The sequence below is a fragment of the Mytilus californianus genome, unplaced genomic scaffold, assembly GCF_021869535.1.
Source record: "Mytilus californianus isolate M0D057914Y unplaced genomic scaffold, xbMytCali1.0.p SCAF_9, whole genome shotgun sequence".
In the NCBI taxonomy this organism is placed as follows: Eukaryota; Metazoa; Mollusca; class Bivalvia; order Mytilida; family Mytilidae; genus Mytilus; species Mytilus californianus.
This window is the reverse complement of record NW_026262745.1, coordinates 25,598,921-25,620,879: the sequence shown is the minus strand read 5'-3', so window position 1 is coordinate 25,620,879 and position 21,959 is coordinate 25,598,921. Positions and strand designations below refer to the sequence as shown.

At 31.5% G+C, this 21,959-nt stretch overlaps 1 protein-coding gene across 2 annotated transcripts; it reads left to right on the top strand.

The window, feature by feature from the left end:
- Positions 1 to 9,506: 9,506 nt before the first annotated feature.
- On the top strand, positions 9,507 to 21,458 carry LOC127715292 (pirin-like). 2 transcript variants are annotated; one of them, XR_007988268.1, is made up of 10 exons: positions 9,513 to 9,573; positions 12,489 to 12,604; positions 14,562 to 14,654; positions 14,986 to 15,066; positions 15,758 to 15,964; positions 16,955 to 17,084; positions 18,000 to 18,085; positions 18,620 to 18,686; positions 19,786 to 20,870; positions 21,173 to 21,458. XR_007988268.1 is itself a non-coding variant. In XM_052221339.1 (9 exons), the coding sequence occupies exons 2-9, from the start codon at positions 12,512 to 12,514 to the stop codon at positions 19,902 to 19,904; spliced, it is 876 nt and encodes a 291-aa protein (XP_052077299.1). In that variant the 5' UTR covers positions 9,507 to 9,573; positions 12,489 to 12,511; the 3' UTR covers positions 19,905 to 21,458. The 2 variants fall into 2 exon arrangements, 1 of the variants encoding a protein (XP_052077299.1); XM_052221339.1 differs by having other exon boundaries at positions 9,507 to 9,573; positions 19,786 to 21,458.
- The last annotated feature ends 501 nt before the right edge of the window (positions 21,459 to 21,959 follow it).

Sequence of the window (21,959 nt, the reverse complement as noted above, 5' to 3'; positions counted from 1 at the left end):
CTAAACTATTGAGGACTATATCGATTATATATATGTCAAGGTATGGTATTGTACCATCAACGTCAAGAAAAATATTGAGGTTCGCCGAGGGCATAGATATTCCAAATGAAATTGTATTTCATCACACGAAAAACAGTTTGAGATTTAAGTAAGTTAATATTTAATGATACTATAGTGTTGACAATTCTCGAATAAGTTTGGATATGTATTTACGCACATATAACTTACATAGATAAAGTACCCAATAAACATTACATTCAACATGCTCAAACGTGATACTAGTATGCTATTTAAACTGAGATTTAAACATAAATACTTGATAGGTTCATAAGTTATAAGGATATTAATAGTGTATCATTTAAATGTCGAAAGCAGATAAATAAATACTGCTATTGACACTTTAGTTCTTATTTGATTTACCACTTTGTACATATATGTTCTTTTGTTTTTATAACAATTTAATCAGATTTAACTCAGACTAGAAATATCTGGAATTATATATCCACGCCTATGTGTACAGACTTGATTATCTTTAAATCGATGCTTTTTAAAATATGCGTATGTAGACAAAGAGTGGAGACGTGTATATCTTATATAATCGTTAATTATATTTCTCTCTCATTTAGACCATGGAAGTATTACATTTTACTTCCATGTTAAGACTAATGAATATGAAGAAAATTCTTCCGTTTTTCCAGGAACATATACATTGATATACTGTTCCCAGGTTTTTCATTGTTTTAGTATATATATGTTTATGTGTGTCTAAATCTTATTCTTTGACTGCGATCGTTTGAAGTCCGTCATCTTTTTTCCGTTGTCATCACCTTTAACGGAAGCTTCTCACAAAGAAATCACAATATTAAGGCAAATAAAGATATCTATGGACGTAAGAAATCACTAGAAAGTTAATATAACCTTTTGCAAAAAATAAAAAAAATCAATATTTTCAGAATGTAAGTTTAACAAGATATCATTAGGGAGCTACCATTTGATTTTTATGGGGTGGGGTGAAAATTTGGATGAAATTTGAAAAAAAGGCAGGACAAGAGTTTTGAGTTAAAAAAAAAGGCAGGATGAGCAACTTTGCAAAAAAAATAAGCAGGATGACAATTTATGTAAAAAAAGTCAGGATAAACTAATAAAAAAATGGCAGGACCAAAAAGAGTGAAAATTAAAAGGCAGGACAGAGATTACAACTTAGAAAAAAATGCAGGACAATATTTTCTCATCCTAGCCCCCATAAAAATCAAATGGTAGCTCCATTTGATAACAATTACACTGTCTACGTCATGACATTGCTACAGGCTACCTTTGCCTATCCGTACTTAATTTAACCGGATTGGATATTCCTTTAATACATGTAAAATAATAGTCCCGATAATACTTTCAATTTTAGAGTACAGCTAATTCGATTACAAAATTATTAAATTTTGACGTTTATGTCCGGGTATTCAATTTCCTCAATAGAAAATGTTCTATTTTCAATAAGGAGGGTAACATTTATTGTTGTGATTGCAGTTATGTAATTTAAATTTTGAACCTAAGAATAGTGACTTAGTCTAACGAGATATTTTTTGCATGCCAATGATCAAATGTAAAAATGGTCTTCTATAACTATGGAGGTATAACTTGGCCAAATATTTGTTGATCTCCACTAATACTTTCAATGAAGCAATAAAGTCAGTCACTAATGCATGTACTATCTATTCAAATAAAGATGAGATGGATAAATTGGATAAACTGATGTTATGTCTTTCATGTCCCTCAGTTATGCGGTGTGCGGCTCCATTTACTAAAAAGTCCTGGTCACTGAGGAGAGTGGATTCAACAACTGCATGATATGTACACAAAACACCTTACAAATATATATTTATTTCGTCTTCAAACCATTGTTCCACTACTAAATTGTCTAATATTCTATTTACTTGTACACTTGGTACAATAAAAAACCTGGTGATAAATTGTTCAAATAAGGCATTTGAAAATAGTGGAATTAATTACTTTTGGAGTGTTAAAAATTCGTTGGAAGTACTTGATAAATTACATGCTTATATTGGAGATTTCGAATCTGTTAAAAGTTTTGATTTTCTACCCTATATACCACTTTGCCTCATAATCTTATTAAGAAAAAATTCACACACCTAATTAAATGGGCAATTAAAAAATCAGAATGCGAATATTTATGTTCTAGCACTTTTAGGTCATTTTTAGTAACACCAGACAAAAGAACTATGTCAATTGGACCTGCTTTGATACGATAACTGCCCTTGAATTTTTACTAGATAACATTTTTGTTCGCTATGGAGATTCCGTATATCGTCAAGTTATCGGAATTCCAATGGGGACTAACTGTGCACCACGTATTGCGGACCTGTTTCTGTATTGTTATGAGTTACAATTTATGACAAAAATCAGCAAAGACCCATCGAAACAACATCTGATACAAAAAATTAATAACACTTTTAGATATTTGGATGATATATTGGCTCTCAATAATGACGACTTCAGTATGTACACTTAAGAGATTTATCCTGCTGAACTGACTTTAGATAAAGCTAATACTAACAATGAACACTGCCCTTTCCTTAATCTTGATATCTATATCTTTAACGGGAAGCTTAATACCAAAATTTATGATAAAAGAGATAATTTTTCATTTCCTATTGTTAATTATCCATTTTTAGATGGTGACGTTCCCTTGTCACCATCTTATGGTGTTTATATATCTCAACTTGTTCGATTCGCTCGTGTATGTAACAGCGTATTTGATTTTAACGAAAGAGACCTCTGTATTACTGTAAAATTATTACACCAGGGTTTTCGATATCACAAACTAGTCAAAACATTTACTAAAATTTTATCATCGGTACAAGGACAGCATTCGTAAATATAATTCAACATGCAGACATCTTATACGTTCAGGTATTTCACATCCAATCTTTTATGGTAATATTCTATACAAAACACAAAAATGTCGACATTCACCTCAAAAGCTAACCAAACCTTTAAACAGACTTATTCAGAAGGGATATAGTTACGATACTGATGTCAGGTCATTAAAGATGGCATATTTTGGTATTAATATTGATTCACTCATAGGGTCTTTGCATCGGAAATAAACACATTTATTCTAAAACCAGTTGTTGGCCTGATGCGGGTTATGTTCTTCTCATATATTTTATGATGGTATGATACTTAACCCCTAACGGTAGGGATTGTGCTTGATTTTCATATGATGAAGACATAATCTTTCCATCAGTTTAATTGAGGTCTAGAGCTTGCATGTCAGTAACTGCTAGTAGTCCTTTGTTAATTTATGTATCATTGTCATTTTCCTTAGTTTCTTTTGTTACCTATTCTGAAATCGGACTCGAACTTCTTTTGAACTGAGTTTTACTGTGCGTATTGCTGTGTGTTTGTTTATTCTACATTGGCTAGAGGTATAGGGGGAGGGTTGAGATCTCACAAAACATGTTTAACCCCGCCGCGTGTTTGCGCCTGTCCCAAGTCAGGAGCTTCTGGCCTTTGTTAGTCTTGTATGTTTTTTTAATTTTAGTTCATTTATATGTTTTGGAGTTAGTGTGACGTCCATTTTCATTGAACTACTACACATTTTTGTTAAGGGGCCAGCTGAAGCCCGCCTCCGGGTGCGGGATTTTCTCGCTGTGTTGAAGACCCATTGGTGGCCTTCGGCTGTTGTCTGCTCTATGGTCGGGTTTTTGTCTCTTTGACACATTCCCCGTTTCCATTCTCAATTTTACATATATGAATTGATGTCTTTTTTATTATTTTTGTGATGTATTATGTAATGTGTTATTTTGTTTTCATGTATGCCATCATCCCCATTGGGGTATAATAGTACATTATTTACAATAATCTTATAATAAAGGGTTTAATCAGACGTCACAAAACTGGAGCGGCATGTCTGCAATGCAAGGAACAACAGAGTGGACAAAACTACCATAAAAAGAAACAAACAAACAAAAACCGAAATCCCATCAAAATTGGATGAAAATTCTATACTACTAGTATTCAGCTGAAAAATGTACCTACTTTTATCCAATTGATAGAAACAAATATATTAAAAACAAGATTTATTGTTGATTTTTATTTTTTTTTATTTTTCATTCTTTGTGGTATTGTTTAGGTGCGAGGACACTCCTCTTTCGGGGCCTTTTATAGCTGACTATGTGGTATGGGTTTTGCTCATTCAGTTGAAGGCCGTACGATGACCTATAGGTGTTAACTTCCATGTCATTTGGTCTCTTTTGGTTCGTTATTCATTATTCAACTTTTAGAAATGAATAATGAGTATTGAAATAGTTTTTTTTTAGTATACAAGCTGAAAGTGAATACCGAACTAGATAATTTTTTACTTACACATGGCTGTATTTTTGCATTCGCTATAATTTTTATATTAGTGAGGCATATTTTTTTCTGTTTTTTGTTGTTGTATTTTCCCCTTTCAATTAACATTGTAAATTTGTAACTTCAGTACTGATAATTAAAATTGCATCAAAATAAAGATCAGTCTTATAAAGACTATGCTTTAGGTAACCAAACATGGATGGATCTCGAGGGTAATGGTGGAGTTGAAAAACAATATATTTAAAAAAAAACATACTAGAAAATACCTTATATGCTTTTGAACGGGCGAATGCATGGGACCCGTCTTTCTGCAAAAAAACGGATATAAATTATATATAAAAAAATATATCGAAAGCTTGTTTCAAAAAGAACGAAAAACATATAGCCAATTTAGATTACCAAACACATGCACTTGTCTGAAATGTTGGTAAAGCAATTTTCAGAGACAAGTGTCTGTGTTACCAAACATGGACGGAGGGTAACGGAGAAGCTGAAAAACAATATACCTTAAAAATTTAAAAGAAAAGTTATTATAGAAAAATACATATTTAAAAAATAAACGAATCAGTAAGGCGGAGAACTGCTGGAACCACTGGACTCACTTATTGTCATAACAACAAAGTTAACAACAGACATTATATGTTGTATAAATTAAGAATATGTATGTACTATCTATCCAAATAAAGTCATCATATATAGATACCAGGTTTTAAAAATATTGCACCACACGCGCGTTTCGTCTACAAAAGACTCATCGGTGACTCTCGAATAAAAAAAAGTTAAAAAGGCCAGATAATGTAATAAGTTGAAGAGATTGAGGACCCAAATTTCCGGAAGGTTTTACCAAATACAGCTAAGGTAATCTCAGCTATTCCTGGGGTAGAAAAATCAAGCAACCTTTGTCTTGTAATCATATTCTACTCTTTATCAAACTAGTTATAGTTGTGTTTATTATTACCTTCTTAGATAAATCAATTGATGGTTGCATTGTCTATTAAACCATTGTATGTATTTTGCCTATGTATTATATATTTCTTATAAGAATTGAAATTGTATACATAAAACGTGTATATATAACTGTTATGTGAATGGGCAAATAAAGAAATTCATTATATAAAAAAATATATACTGCAAACAAGAAAAGACCCTTTATGCATGTGATTTATTAATGGCTACCGGTATTTTGCCGGCCCCGGCACAATAGAAAATATGCTATTTTGCCAGTTCTAATTAGAATATCGTAATTTAAGCCGGCAAAATAGCATATTTCTATATGAATGAATTCTTTATTTACAAAGCAGTAGTTACATGCTAAAGCAACACAAACATATTTACATTGTGACACACAATAAACAACAGAGAACAATATTATAAGATATTACAATAGACAAATAATCAACTTATTAGATGTGATCTAATCTGCCAGGCAGATTTCAAATAATTACATAATTTTCCAACTAAAGATCTAGATTTTGTTTGATACAAATACATAAGTTTTGTCACATTTGGCCACGAACAGTAATAGACTGGTAAAAACTGAAGCCGTACAAATCTATACACAGGACACTCTAAAGTAAAATGGTACTCATCTTCAACACTTTTCATATTACAGCAAGTACATAATCTGTTTTCTCTTGGTATATTTGTATATCGCCCCACCTCAACATTTAACTTCATAGTACCACTACGTAGCTTTGTGAAAAAATGTGAATTATAATTATAATCTACGTAATCTTCAAAACAAAATTCTAATTTTATGATTCTGTACATAGTAAGTTTCTCACAATCCTGTATAGATGCAAACCAGCTTTGAATATATTGATCTTTTATCCTAGTTTTTATTACATCTAATGACATATTTATACCAGACTGCTGATACCATACAAAGTTTAAACCAATACTAAACAATAGGTCACGAACATAAGAAACCCAATTAGTTTTACCATTATTTGCATCTCTGAGCAATGGCTATTTTGCCGGCGCCGGCAATACAGTGAATTTGTTATTTTGGCGGTTCTTTGTAAAATGTGAATTTCAATATTTACATTTGAAAAGTACTACAAAAATTTGCATTGCCAACTTCAAAGAATCAAATTATTACTCATATAGTAAAATAAGATAATAAAATTGAGAATGGAAATGGTGAATGTGTCAAAGAGACAACAACCCGACCATAGAGCAGACAACAGCTGAAGGCCACCAATGGGTCTTCAATGCAGCGAGAAACTCCCACACCCGGAGGCGTCCTTCAGCTGGCCCCTAAACAAATATGTATACTAGTTCAGTGATAATGGACGTCATACTAAACTCCAAATTATACACAAGAAACTAAAATTAAAAATGATACAAGACTAACAAAGGCCATAGGCTCCTGACTTGGGACAGGCGCAAAAATGCGGCGGGGTTAAACATGTTTTTTGAGATCTCAACCCTCCCCCTATACCTCTAGCCAATGTAGAAAAAACAAACGCACAACAGTACGCATAGTAAAACTCAGTTCAAGAGAAGTCCGAGTCCGATGTCAGAATAGGAAACAAAAGAAAATAAACAAAATGACAATAATACATAAATAACAACAGACTACTAGCAGTTACTGACATGCCAGCTCCAGACCTCAATTAAACTGATTGAAAGATTATGTCTTCATCACATGAATATCAGGCACAATCCCTCCTGTTAGGGGTTTAGTATTATACCATCATAAAATATATGAGAAGAACATAACCCGTGTCATGCCAACAACTGGTTTTAGAATAAATATGTTTAATTCCGATGCAAAGACCCTATAAGTGAATCAATATTAGAGCCAAAATATGCAATCTTTAATGACCTGACAACAGTATCGTAACTATACCCCTTCTTAATAAGTCTGTTTAAAGGTTTTGTTAGCTTTTGAGGTGAATACGGACATTTTTGTGCTTTGTAAAGAATATTACCATAAAAGATTGGATGTGAAATACCCGAACGTATAAGATGTCTGCATGTTGAGTTATATTTACGAATGATGTCCTTATACCGATGATTAAATTTAGTAAATGTTTTGACTAGTTTATGATATCGAAAACCCTGGTGTAATAATTTTTCAGTAATACATAAATTTCTCTCGCTAAAATCTAATACGTTGTTACATACACGAGCGAATCGTACAAGTTGAGATATATAAACACCATAAGATGGTGACAAGGGAACGTCACCATCTAAAAATGGATAATTAACGATAGGAAATGAAAAATCATCTCTTTTATCATAAATTTTTGTATTAAGCTTCCCGTTAATGATATAGATATCAAGATCGAGGAAAGGACAGTGGTCATTGTTAGTATTAGCTTTATTTAAAGTAAGTTCAACAGGATAAATTTCTTTAGTATACATACTGAAGTCGTCATTATTGAGAGCCAATATATCATCCAAATATCTAAAAGTATTGTTAATTTTTTGTATCAGATGTAAGATAACCATATTTGAGATACACATAATCGTTTATAAACATTTATGATTCCAAGTGAAAATAGGAATTTGTAAAGACATAAAAATAAAAATATTGAGCATCCATTTGTAGCAATGAAATCATCAAAACGTGTAGTTTAAATTACTTCAAATTTAATCACTCACAGTCTAATATTGCATTTGAATAAAATCTCAGATTTTTTAACTGTATGATGTAAAAAAAATAAAAATTGCATATAAATTTGATAAAATATTACATTTAATAAAACATTACACAATCTAACAAAACCTATCACAAAGCTTCAAAATTAAAAATGTTTAATTACATTTGCTTTTGTTATTGAAATAATATTCAGTTCTTTGAATTGCGTATCTGTAAACACAATTTTTTTTACAGGCAAAATTGGCTGCCGCTTACCTAGTGCCGGCAAAATAGCCATTGCTATAGAAATATGCTATTTTGCCGGCTTAAATTAAGATATTTTAATCAGAACTGGCAAAATAGCATATTTTCTATTTAGCCACTGCCATTTTTGAACGGACAAATGCTACGTACCCGTCTTTCTGGAAAAACGGATATAAATCATACATCAACCGAAAGCATTTTTCAAAAGGAACAAAACACATAGTCAATTTAGATTATCGAACATGAATGAAGGGTAACGGAGAGCTGAAAAACAATATACTTAAAAATATATTATAAAACTAGAAACGACCGTATAAGTATGGAAATTTTGAACGGACAAATGCGACCCGTCTTTATAGAAAAACGAGTATACATTATAAATCAATCGGTAAAATTTTAATTAATTAAAAATGCTTAATTCCATCTCGGATAGTTTCGACATTACTCGTTACCTGTTTGTATGCATAATTTATCGTTCGTATTTTAATCTTCTTTGATTGGTTGATAGAAATATCTGTTCACTTCTGGCAAATTTTATATTCCCTGGTCATTTGAATTAGTTTACTGGTCAATTCAACACGTTTAACTTATATAGTCAATTTAGACTACCGAACATGGATGGAAGGTAACGGAGGAGCTGAAATACAATGCACTTTTAAAAAAAACTATACTATAAAACTACAATAAAAACCTCACTGAAATGTCGTCTTTCGATCTTTTGTTTTACGAGAAACATGTTCCAATCTCTTTTCCTCGAATGTGACCTTCCGACATATACTTTTCACCGGGTTTGTACTTACATGAGCAACACGACAGGTGACACATGTCGGGGGCAGGATTTGCTTACCCTTCCGGAGCGCCTGCTGGTTTGTTTCAAAAGGAATACAATGTATAAAGTCAATTTAGATTACCGAACATGGATGAAGGGAAACGGAAGAAATGAAAAACCATTTACTTAAAAAATATAGTATAAAACTAGAAAAAAACTCTATATATGGTCATATATGTAGACTTTCTTATCTCAAACAGCAGTGATGCAAACAACCTGAGAGATTATTTTTTGTATTGATCTGTAATATGACATCAAATGGATAAATCAATATCAATAACTTGGGCAATCTGATATCTCATAAATTTTAGGATGAAATCTTATGTATGACCTTTACCGATTACTCGTTTTAATCATTAATGTCAAAACTTTCAATATATGAAAGTTGTGGTCTGTTATAACATTATAAGTGACCACTAGCTGACAAAAATATTTTTATGATTTCCGGTTGCAGTTTGGCCTTCACCTTTTTAAAAGATCTATACACCACACTCAAAACAGCTAAATATTCCTAGCATAGGTACACACTAGGTTTTATTTCAAAATTGAAAAGTTAAACTGTACGAGAAAATCGTTTACTGCAGTCGGCGACAGGCCTGCAAACTCGAACTGTCTACTTTTGACGCTAGCTCTTTCATTTACAAGATTCCAAATTATTTTCGATTTTATCACGTAGGAACTATGATTTCCCTAAATGAGTAACATAGTAGGCTTTGTTAAATTTAGCTGCGGAACCGTAGCTCTTAGGTTCTTATGATATTTTTTTACAATTTCGGAAACAACAACATACATGTAATCATTACAATAGTGTCCGGTAATTCCGTCCGTCCGGTAAACCCGCCCACTCCAATTTACTTCCGTAATTGTCACTTCCATGAATATTTCGTCTGCTGTTTTATTCATAGGAACTGTACTTATCATCACTGCATGTAAAATTTTAAAGAAAAACGGTCTCACTAATTAGCAACAAGAAGCGACAAGAAGAATAATTTAGCGACAAGAAGACTATTTAGCGACAAGAAAACATTTTTTTTTATCAAAATTTCTTATTCCAAATAAATATTAAAAGAATATGCAAAAGAAAACAATTTTAGCGACAAGAAAAATAATATTCTATCAATAAATAGATAGAAAAAAATTTTGAAACATATATAGATCTAATTGCGACATTTATTTGTGATATTTTATTATTTATTATGTATAAAGCAAGTATAATGTTTACCCTGTCGTATTATGATATTAATTTTACTTCTGTTTTAGAACATTAATATATCTATCTTATAATTTGTTTTTAAAACTCTCTTTGTACAATATAATAAACTTGCAAAATGCATTATTTGTGCATCATTGTCCAGAAAATACAGACACAAATTGTGAAAAACAAAGAACTGAAATCAAACAAGAGGAAAACATAATTAAGATGTGAATATTTTTCATCATTTTATTTTGTGTATTGCCTCATTTAGCGATATTTATCATGTTTATGCATAGTCTAATGTTGATTGAAGATTGAAGGAAATTAATGACAATCTTGAGTTTTCAACAGGTGTTCACTATTTACAATGATTGTATATTCTGTTGCGTGTAATTGTATAGTCTGACGCGTGTACAAAGTTGAAGGTGTTAATTGGATGTTATTGTAGCGATAAAACAAGGGACACGGGCCTCGAGTCGTTATCCCATTCTTCCTTACAAATGTTTAATTTCTTCATCTATCAATATAATAATAAAAACTACTCAATCCCTTTCTTCCTCACAAATGTTTAATTTTTTCATCTATCAATATAATAATAAAAACTACATAATACCTTTCTTCCTCACAAATGTTTTAAAATTTCTTCATCTAACAATATAATAAAAAAAAAAATAATCAATTTATTTCTGCCCATATATTAAAAAAAAATTAAATGCATATTTTTTAATATTTATTTGGAATAAGTAATCTTAATAAAAAAAAAATGCTTTCTTGTCGCTAAAATTATTCTTCTTGTCGCTTCTTGACGCTTCTTGTCGCTTCTTGACGCTTCTTGTCGCTAATTAGTGAGACCCAAGAAAAATCCTGTATTACGAAAATATCTAGTGATGTATATGATACAGTTCCTAAAGCTAATGATAATCATATTATTGCTTACAAATCTCATTTCTGACTTGAATTATTTTGGGGATTATCTGGAATCCCTTAATAAATGGTCTATTAATAAATAAATCACCTTTTCCTTTCATAAATTTGTGATACACTGTCCCTCTATACATATTTACTGCGCATGGGCGGATTTACCGGACATACACATTTCCGATGAAAACACGGATGACCCACTTGTTTTGTTGATTTAAACATTTATTTCAGATATTTTTTGGGAAATGAGATAAACTACTCCAAGTCGATTTGTCAGTGAATCGATTTATATTAAATTTGATACAATTTGTATATAATTAAGCAGAAATACATACGATCAAAGCCTTATGTTGGTGGATTTACCGGACTGCATCGTAGTTATGCTCGGGGGAGGGGACAGGCACTGATACTGATAGTTTTCTCCACCTACTGTGTCCTACATGTCCTATCACCTTGTTTATAGGATTTTTTTAGGAAACTTTAGTTGATAAAGAGAATCATTCCAAAGTAAAAATGATCAACAAAATATGATCTACAAATAAGCATGTGAACATGGACGAATCATCAGTTAACTTCTTATTGGAGTTATTGCCCATGAATGACATATTTTACTCATATTTTTTGTTTTTTTTGCAGAAACTATAATAGATGGAGAGAATTTGTAGGAAGCACAAGTGTTTAGAAAAATAAGATCTACTAAATTGTCAATAAACTGCTAGTAGGAGTTATTGCCTTTGAAAGGAGGTTTAATTTATTACTATTTATAACTGATTGCAATGAAGGAAAACATAAATATCAAAATGGTATAATTTTTACCAGGTGAGTGATTCCGGTTTTTGGGAGCCTCTTGTTTTGAATTTTAAAAAAGTTAGTATTCTTGAAAGTTGTCATTATTAAGAAGTTTTATAGGCTATATATATAAAATGTAACTTCTCAGTAAAAATGTTTACTAGGACTAATCATCTTTTCGATGTGTATGTGCCATTTTAAGTATATAATATGAATTTTGAAAAAATGTGTTTTATCACTAGAAAAATATCCCTCATTTGAGTGGTTGTTTCTCATTTTGGGAACTGTTCTCCATTTGAAGGGTTGTCCCCAACCTGTTTATGAATAAATTGCCATACACATGTAGTTGACCATGGCATTGATATGGACAGATGATGCCAGAGGATCATTCAAACTCATAAGTTGAAGAATAAGTGGAAACCCCATGGTAACAGTATGGTTTAATTATTTACCAATTAGGTAAAAAGAAAGATTTGAAGGTTAATTGATTGATCATGTTTATCCTTTACTATAAAACGTTATTATTTCAGTATGATATCACAGTGCCATTGATATGACATCAAAAACCGTGAAGTTAAGCTTGTCCAGTATAGAGGCTGATGAAGGAGATGGAGCTGTAGTTAGAAGAAGTATAGGAAGACCAGAGGTAACACTCAGGGTTTTGGGGGTAAAGATTGCAATCAAAACCCTTGTGCTACTGGCTTGATCTCTCTATTTTCCAGGTTATATTATTACTTTTGATAGTTCAAACAATAGAGTGCAGTGAGGAGAACATTCTTTAGATCTTATCTGGCAAATGTTACATTAATGTGTTCATTATAGATTATCGATGGTATTTCAAACAAGAAGGTGTTTCCCCACTACAATCTCATCCAAGGCGACAGCCCTGAGATGAGATGTACACTGTAGCCGAGAAACATTCTAGAGTTTGAAAGACCATTTAAAATCTTTTTATCACTATTTTCCTAGGCAATGATATTGACCTTGGCTCATGACATCATGATTTTCTTCCTGCTGGACTGAGAAAAACACATATCACTTGAAAAGCGTGGTATGGAAAATTATCATACAGAAAGATCGAAGGAAAAAAAACTACAAACAAAACAGAAAATAAAGACAACTGCAACCTTTTGGACAGGAACATTGAGTATGTGGAAGAGTTCAACATATTTTTGAGTGCACAACCTTTAAACTTAATTATACCCCACGCAACGAGTTGCGGAGGGTATAATGTTTTTGACCCGTCTGTCCGTCCGTCCGTCTGTCTGTCCATCCGTCCGTCTGTCCCTCCGTCAGTCCATCAGTCCTGTTTCTTGTCATCGCAACTCCTCTCAAACCACACAACAGAATTTCACGAAACCTTTTTAGATAATAAGGACATACTATGTAGTTGTGCATATCGACAGGAAATTACGATTCAATTCTTTTTCTAGGAGTTATGCCCCTTTGAACTTATTTACTTTAATGTACTACTGCAACAGTTTGTCATCGCAACTCCTCTAAAACCACACAACGGAATTTCATGAAACCTTTTCAGATAATAAGGACATACTACGTAGATGTGCATATCGACAGGAAATTACGATTCAATTTTTTTCCCAGGAGTTCCGCCCCTTTGAACTTATTTGCCCAATATACTACTGCAACCTTTTGTCATCGCAACTCCTCTCAAACCAAACAACAGAATTTCATGAAACCTTTTCAGATAACAAGGACATACTATGTAGATGTGCATATCGACAGGAAATTACGATTCAATTTTTTTTCCAGGAGTTACGCCCCTTTGAACTTATTTGCCCAATATACTACTGCAACCTTTTGTCATCGCAACTCCTCTCAAACCACACAACAGAATTTCATGAAACCTTTTCAGATAATAAGGACATACTACGTAGTTGTGCATATCGACAGGAGATTACGATTCAATTTTTTTCCAGGAGTTACGCCCCTTTGAACTTATTTGCCCAATATACTACTGCAACCTTTTGTCATTGCAACTCCTCTCAAACCACACAACAGAATTTCATGAAACATTTTCAGATAAAAAGGACATACTACGTAGATGTGCATATCAACAGGAAATTACGATTCAATTTTTTTTCCAGGAGTTACGCCCCTTTGAACTTATTTGTCCAATATACTACTGCAACCTTTTGTCATCGCAACTCCTCTCAAACCACACAACAGAATTTCATAAAACTGTGTAGATAATAAGGACATACTATGTAGATGTGCATATTGACAGGAAATTATGATTCAATTTTTTTTTCTTACACTTATTTTATTTCTCCAATGACAATGTGGGGTATGTGAGCGCGCTCACTAAGGTTCTTTCATTTTCAATGTAAAACAATAATACAATGCAACAAGCTCAGGATAATATTAATATATTACATAACAAATGAAATATTGCATACAGCATCTACATATAATTTTTATGCCCCCGCCGTAGTGGAGGGGGCATTAAGTTTTACCCTTGTCCGTCTGTACGTCGGTCCGTACGTACGTCCCAAAACTGGTTTCCGTTCTCTAACTTGATCTTGTTTGCTTTGATGGTCAACCAATGTACAGTTGATATTTCTAGTGTATATTACTCCTTTCAGTTAAAGCTGCTAGATCCATTTTTAATGTTAGATGAATTTAAAGTGAAACCACCAGCAGGATTTCCTGATCATCCACACAGAGGATTTGAAACGGTAAGTGTCACTCTTAAATAGCTCCACAGTTGAACCTCTCCTTTTTCTTTAAAATATTGGTCGTCATTTTTTCTCAGGATGATTAGTTATCTAATAGCACTGTAATTATTGAAAACATAGAACAAGCTGAGAAAAGCATCAAGATATAAGAAAATGGTTTGTTAATAGATGTAAATTAAATCCTACATGTAAACAGTAAGCAATTAAGTAAAAAATATTTTTTGAAAAACTGTGTATTTAAAGTATTTCTTAATTTCTGTATTTTGATTTGTGAAACTATTATTGTTTGGCATATTTTAATTCTCTAGTACAGTTATTTTCCTCATTACAGGTGTCCTATGTTCTGAAAGGTACAGGACAACATGAAGATTTTTGTGGTCATAAAGGTGCTTTGAATAGTGGAGATGTTCAGGTATATTATAGATAAATGCGATTTTTTTTTAAAGGAGAATTTGTGATTTGGTTTCAAATTGACCAAAATATGAAATCATTTGAATTTATTTTCAATTTGCAGTGTTTATGTTGAAGTTATATATTTAAATAAATCATTACAGTTTTGGTTTTAAATATTTCCTTTTCTTGTGTTATACAGCCATAAAATGATCTGGCACTGAAAATTGTAAATTACACAAAATATTAATTGATTCATACATGTTTAGAAGTAGAATAGAGCACAAAACATTACTGGAATAGATTTTTGCACAAAAGAGTATTTTGTTATTATCTATTAGCTTGAGAAAAAAAATTGGGGCTTTGAACATATATATTGAGGAGGGAATCTTGTTGTTAGAAACTAAATAGATATGCCATGCATTTCCTAGTTTTTCCATCCAACACAATATTGTGTCATGTATGCATTTCACAAAGGGGATGATGTTATGTTTACCAAGGAAGTTCATACTAAAATTGAAAATCATGTTACGTTATATTTAAAGGGAGATAACTAATTCCTGCCTGACATATTTTTGTTAAGACTGTCCTTTCTTTGGTAGGTTAATAACTGATTTTCTCTTAAGTTTAAATCACCTTATTACAACCTTTTTCTTTTATTTTCATTTTTGATTCTGAAACCTAATTCTAGGAAAAGTTCACATCTATTTCAGTGGATGACTGCTGGACGTGGTATAGTACATTGTGAGATGCCTCAGGGAACAGACGAGGCTCATGGGTTACAGTTGTGGGTGAATTTAGCCAAAAAAGATAAAATGATTGAACCAGCCTACCAGGAGTTATTAGATAAAGATATCCCAAGGTCAACAGAAGATGGCACCACCGTCAAAGTCATTGCTGGTAAAGCATTTGGCAAAACAGTAGGTTCATTAATATTAATATTAAGACTTCAACAGATAGCAAATAAGGAGAAAGTTGAATACATATATCTCCAACTATCTACTGTATAGCATAGGAGGGAGTCAATTATTATAAATTCCATGACTTCTTTGGCCATTTTACTATCCATATACCGAAAAGCAGCAAAGTTGATGGTAAAATGGAAGAAATTGTGACCATTTTCTCTCTTAAAAATTTGGTTTCTCCACTTTTTTCCATGCATTTTTTTAATTTCACATTACTTCAATATTATCTTGAAAACTTCAGTCTTCTGGCAAGTTGATTAAAGTGAACTTTTGATAACAAAACCAGCCTTAAATCAGAACATTTTCATGCCAGGTCAAACATCTACAATTTCTATTTAAAGGACAACAATGTACAGGGTTGACTTCATAGACTTTTCCTACTAGTAAACATAAAGATAAGGAGTTGTTGTATGGTTGCTAATGAGGTAACTATCCACCAGAGACCAAATGATGTAAATGAAGAGAAAATTTTGTTATAGGAAACCTTAATGCAACTGTAATGGAATTTATGTGTTGATGATCATTAATTTTTCTTGCTAAGTAATTGTATAGAAATCAGTCTGAGCCTCACAGTATATTTTCATAATTTTAGGAATCTTACTCTAATGATCACTCTCCTCAGTCTCCTGTTTGAAGGTCAAATCTTCAAGTTTCTCCATCTTTCATCATTGTTTAATTTGATATAAATAATACATGTAGTTACCCTTTTAAAATGAAGGATTTCCAATTTATTATTGTTTCTTTATACACTATAGAGAACTCAAATTACCAGTCATGTTGGATGTTTTTGATATTAAATTCATTAATGATTGAATGTTGGCTGTAAGAATAATTTTCCACAATAACACAATAAACGTTCTATGAAAAAAGATACCAGATATATTTAGAAGGACATTTCCTAAAATTGATGTTTGAAATTTTGACTTTTATGTATATGATTTTCAGTCCCCTATGTATACAAGAACACCAACAATGTACCTAGATTTTAAAATGCAGAAAGGCTCCAGTGTTGATCAACCTATACCAACAGGCTGGAACAGTTTTATATATGTCCTATCAGGATCTGCTCATTTTGGTAATATATTTTCTACATTTTAAAACATGGACATGTCCTTTCAGGATCTGTTTGTGGTAAAATATTATTTGTAATTTGATTTGATTGATTGATGGATTGACTTCCAGTGGAATATTATCATCAGTTGAACCAGGTGTATCAATGCATGTTCTTTTGGCTCTTTCCACTTTGTTAACTGATGTTAAAATGTCTTTTTCTGTATAATTTGGTTAAAGTCTTTTAAAAAAAAGAAATAATGTTGTTTAGAATTTATTGGTTTAAATATTATTTGTGTTGCAGATGATAAAAAAACATAAAAGAGTATTCTCAGATTGAAGTTGATATGCATCTTGTATCGGTGCAACATTGATCAAATCTCTTTTACTGATTGGTTGATTGATTGGTGTTTGCCTTACCCAACATCAGCACAAAATGGCTATATCGTGACAAGACAGCAAAAACTTAAAAATTATATTTAGTCTCATCAAATTCAAGTTTCTGCAATGCTTTCAATATTGTTATTTAACACATTTGCTTTCAAGATCTGCTGAAAATTGTTGTTATATTTGGTTTATGACTTTGGCCTTAACTGTCTGTTACATGTGTTGATCCTATAATTTTCTTTTTTAAAAGAAGATGTCCTATTTCATTGATAGGATACGTCCCATCTCTAAATACAATAACAAAACTCTATATATTAACGAAGAAGTATTTCACTTTGTACTACCCAAACTTTATAAAATAAAAGTTAAAGGCTCATGAAACAGTTAAAACAAATGAGAAGTCAATACAAGGAGGCAATGAAAAGTCATCAGTCAAAGAAAAACAGATGAGGCCATTGCATAAATTAAGGAAGAAAATACAAAACAAAACACTATCTATAGTTTGAGCAATAAGAACCCTCCTTAATTAATTTATTGATATATTATATTTTAGGCAACTCAGATAAACCTACCACTGGAAAACCTTATGACACCTTAGTATTAAGTGAAGAAGGGGATTTTATACATATTTTTAACCAAGTAAGTTTATATGGAAAAGGTTCATTCTTTAAAATCAAAATAAAGGCTATCATCAAAAACAAATATTAGCTTAGGCTTGATGACACAATGCGACTGTGATGTCCTGAAAGTAAAATCTTCAAGTGTTATTGTCAGTTTCCGTTAAAAATTAGGCTTATTTCAGGAATATTTAGGCTAATAACACAAGTGTTGTCTTAAACAATTTTTTCAGTGATAAACATTTGATATTTGATACATTTCCTTAATGAATATCATTTGGCATGAAAACATTATTTCATAGCGTGTTTGCTACAAAAAGTCAATATTATGCATCAGTTCACCCCTTGACAGAATTTTCACATTTTATGGCTTTAAATCCCATGAAAAGTAAATTTGTTGAACTAAAACTACAATGCTATATTAAAGTACATAGATACAATATTAAATTTTGAAAAATAGTGAAGTTTTGAAAAACATTTGATTTTAGGGTGATTTGGTCCTAAATCATTCATCATTTTTTTTTTTTATTTAAAAAGTATTTTTATTACTTTATAGGAATCAGATACCTGCCATTTTGTGTTGATTGGAGGACAGCCTTTAAATGAACCAGTTGCTCAGTATGGTATGTAGTTAAAACTTAATGATGTGCCTGTAAGACAAGGATGTCTTTCCTTCAAGTGAAATATGTGAAAATTCTAATATGTAGACCTTAAGACAATCATAATGTGACCGGGTACAGGTACTAAGGCATAGCGCATAGATAGGATGCCCTTAATATACCATTACAGGTATTTTATAATACAGAATAACTCACCTGGAGTAGGTCCTGTATATCTAAAAGTTTAATTTTCTGTTTAATTGTAATCAGCATTGGCAATTTGGTCAGACAATTTTTTGTTCTTTTTGCATAATCATGCTATATAAAATTTTAATTAACAAAACTAGGTATCAGACCAATTTATATTGATGATATTGTTTTGAGAGAGTAAACATTAATAAACAAGTTTTTGCATTCTATTTTTATGTTAACATCAATATATTTTTTTGTTGCGTTTTGGCCCAGCAATATCAAAATAAGTGATTCCTTTCGAAAAATAACCAAAAAAAATAATTCTAGTTTTTGTTGCTCACCTGAGCAAAAGGTAAAGCGTCGTCACTTTGTATGTCGTCCAACTGTAAACCTTTTCCAACAATTTCTTTTCTTTCTGAAATGTACTCATTGTTTCCCTAAAGTACTTGTCCTATAAGATTTTAATTAATCAAATGCTGTCATTATTTTATATTGTTTAGGATGTAGTCATTAAAACTGTTCAATTTATTCTTACTATTTTTATAAATTATTCAGAAATGGTGTTGAACTATGGGAACATCATTGTTCAATTCAAAGATTTTATTGTTTAAATCAATTATATCCAAACAAAGGGATTGGATGAAGGCTCAGCCTAAATAAATCCTTTCCCGTGAGATCATCATTGTTTTAGAGGTTCCTGATTGGTGGAAAGTTTATATACACATATTCTGATACTGCAGAACATAGTTTACAAGGACAAAATTGAGTTTTTGATTGGTCTGTTGAAAAAAGGAAAAAATTTGACATTCATTGACATATTATCACAGATATTCACACAAAATTATTCAATTGTTTTCACTATTTATTACGACAATCACTTTTTACATATCAAATAGTTGATTTAATTGCTTTATTTTGATGCTGTTTTTAGGTCCGTTTGTTATGAATACAGATGAAGAAATAGAACAAGCCTTATTAGATTACAAACTAGGACAGAATGGTTTTGAGAATGCCAAGACATGGAAATCTGAGTATTTGAAAAATGGATGAATCCTGCCATAGAACCAACCAATATCTGTGATAGATACTTTAATCTCACCGTTATTTATTATTGCACTAGTAGAGAGTTATAGAGAAAATACTGCTGCCATCAACCAATATTATACATGTACTGGTGAACTTTTTATCTTCTATCTTATCTTTGACTAGGATACAACTGATTTCCTTCTTGATTCTCGCCAGATTGGATTGTGTACATGCTATATTCTGATTGTATTCATTATATTTGTATAAGCTATGTTTTCATCAGCAGTTATGAACAAATACTGTTATATGCTGTAAACCAACTAATTTTTCGTGATCTATTTATTTCATGAATTTCCAGGAAAAGAAAGATATTACGAATATAAATCGTCACGAAGATGTAAGCCTTGGATCCTTCTTTATATAAATACATCAAGAAAATTTAAAAGCCATGAAGATAAATCGCCTGGAAGTTTGCCAGAAGGACAAAACGCGAAATAAAGTATCTGCAAAAATAAGTTGGTTTACAGAATGTCAAAATTAGCATAATAAAAAAAATCTTTTGGTAAAATTGCAATATTTATGTTAAACATTTTCCATTTAACTTCATACTTTGTAATTATTTAACCTATAAAACCATAAATATTTGTCATCTACATGTAACCCCAGTTTATGGGATGAATGTATTCCAATAGTTGTAACATTAAAATTGTTAAAAATTGAGTAGATTTGACTAGTTGATATTAGACTGTTAATGGTTGGAGCATTTTCACTATAAAATATTATCAGTGTTTCAGTATGTTGCTCAGTAGGACCATTGTTGTTTTGTTATGATTTTGTTTTTTTTTCTAGTCAAATGAAATAATAGCCAAATCAACTGATTTATCAAAATATATTCTTCTGTATGATCTCTTTCATGGACAAGACTTTATCTTTTTTCAGCATAAATAATATCATTATGAATCTCTCCTTAAACATTTTTGGAATTCTTCAGTTTTCTAGTCAACTTTTCAAAAACACAAATTTTTACTAAGAAATTTAATAGCCTAGCCATTATAATTAAATGACATGTATAATTTGAAGTATTGAAAGAAAAAAGAAATTGCATAAATATATAAACAAATATATGCATTATTATTTATAGGTTTTAATTTTCTGGGATTTTCTGGATACATATGAAATACTAAAGTCATTTTTGAGTTCAACAAAGTACGATCAGGTTGTTTGCCGAAAAAATGAAAAATTAATTATGAGTTATAAACTAAATGAAAAGATAGAATACATACATGATACAGGCCCTTTGCACTAAAAGTATACTTTGTTATGGAAATGACTGGCAGAAAGTACAGCTGAATTTTTTATGCCCAACTCTGTAGTCTCATTCAGTATATGTTCATGATTTTTTTTTAAATAAATGTTTTAATTGCCTATCTTGCTAACTTTTGTATTTTACACATTTTTGATGTAGAAATAAGCCATTTATTTGTACAATTTTTTACTTGCTGTTAGTGTATAAATGATATTTTTTGTAATTGTCGCCTACAACTTCATTTTATTAAAATTTTATGCAGAAATATATAATGTTGTTGTGTTTTGTAACACGGCTTTAGAAATATATGGTGATAATTAAAGTGTTAATTTTATATGAGCAGTGAAAACCTAATCTCATCTCAAATGTACCACTTTGACTTCTTTTGACTGGTATTCGAAATGGTTAGTCAGTTTGGCTGTGTGGGATGTATAAATTTACAGCCATATTGAGATTAATTGGGGAATGCCTTTTATAGAGAGAGTGCCGCCTCTCTGCATATTTAAATCGGATGCCTAGTATAGAGAGAGTGCTGCACTCTCTGCACACTGAAAAACCCTTGCAACAACTCTTTGACAGGCCTGAAGGTTGTCTGTTCCAGGGCTAAATTTCTGCCCCATATCAAATATCCTCTTTTCGAGTGGCAGTCCAAATTTCCTGCCCTTTATTCATCAGGTCACACTACCCTTCCTTACCTAACCAACCTATTGTATTATTGTCCCTTATATGCATGATATTATTGCCATATTATTTCCATCAGACATCAAGAAAGT

Bases quoted from the DNA above. Each gene is read 5' to 3' on its own strand.
- LOC127715292 (XM_052221339.1), top strand. From the start codon at position 12,512: ATGACATCAAAAACCGTGAAGTTAAGCTTGTCCAGTATAGAGGCTGAT. The intron at 12,605-14,561 runs GTAACACTCAGG...TACTCCTTTCAG, and splicing joins GAAGTATAGGAAGACCAGAG to TTAAAGCTGCTAGATCCATT. The intron at 15,965-16,954 runs GTAGGTTCATTA...TATGATTTTCAG, and splicing joins GTAAAGCATTTGGCAAAACA to TCCCCTATGTATACAAGAAC.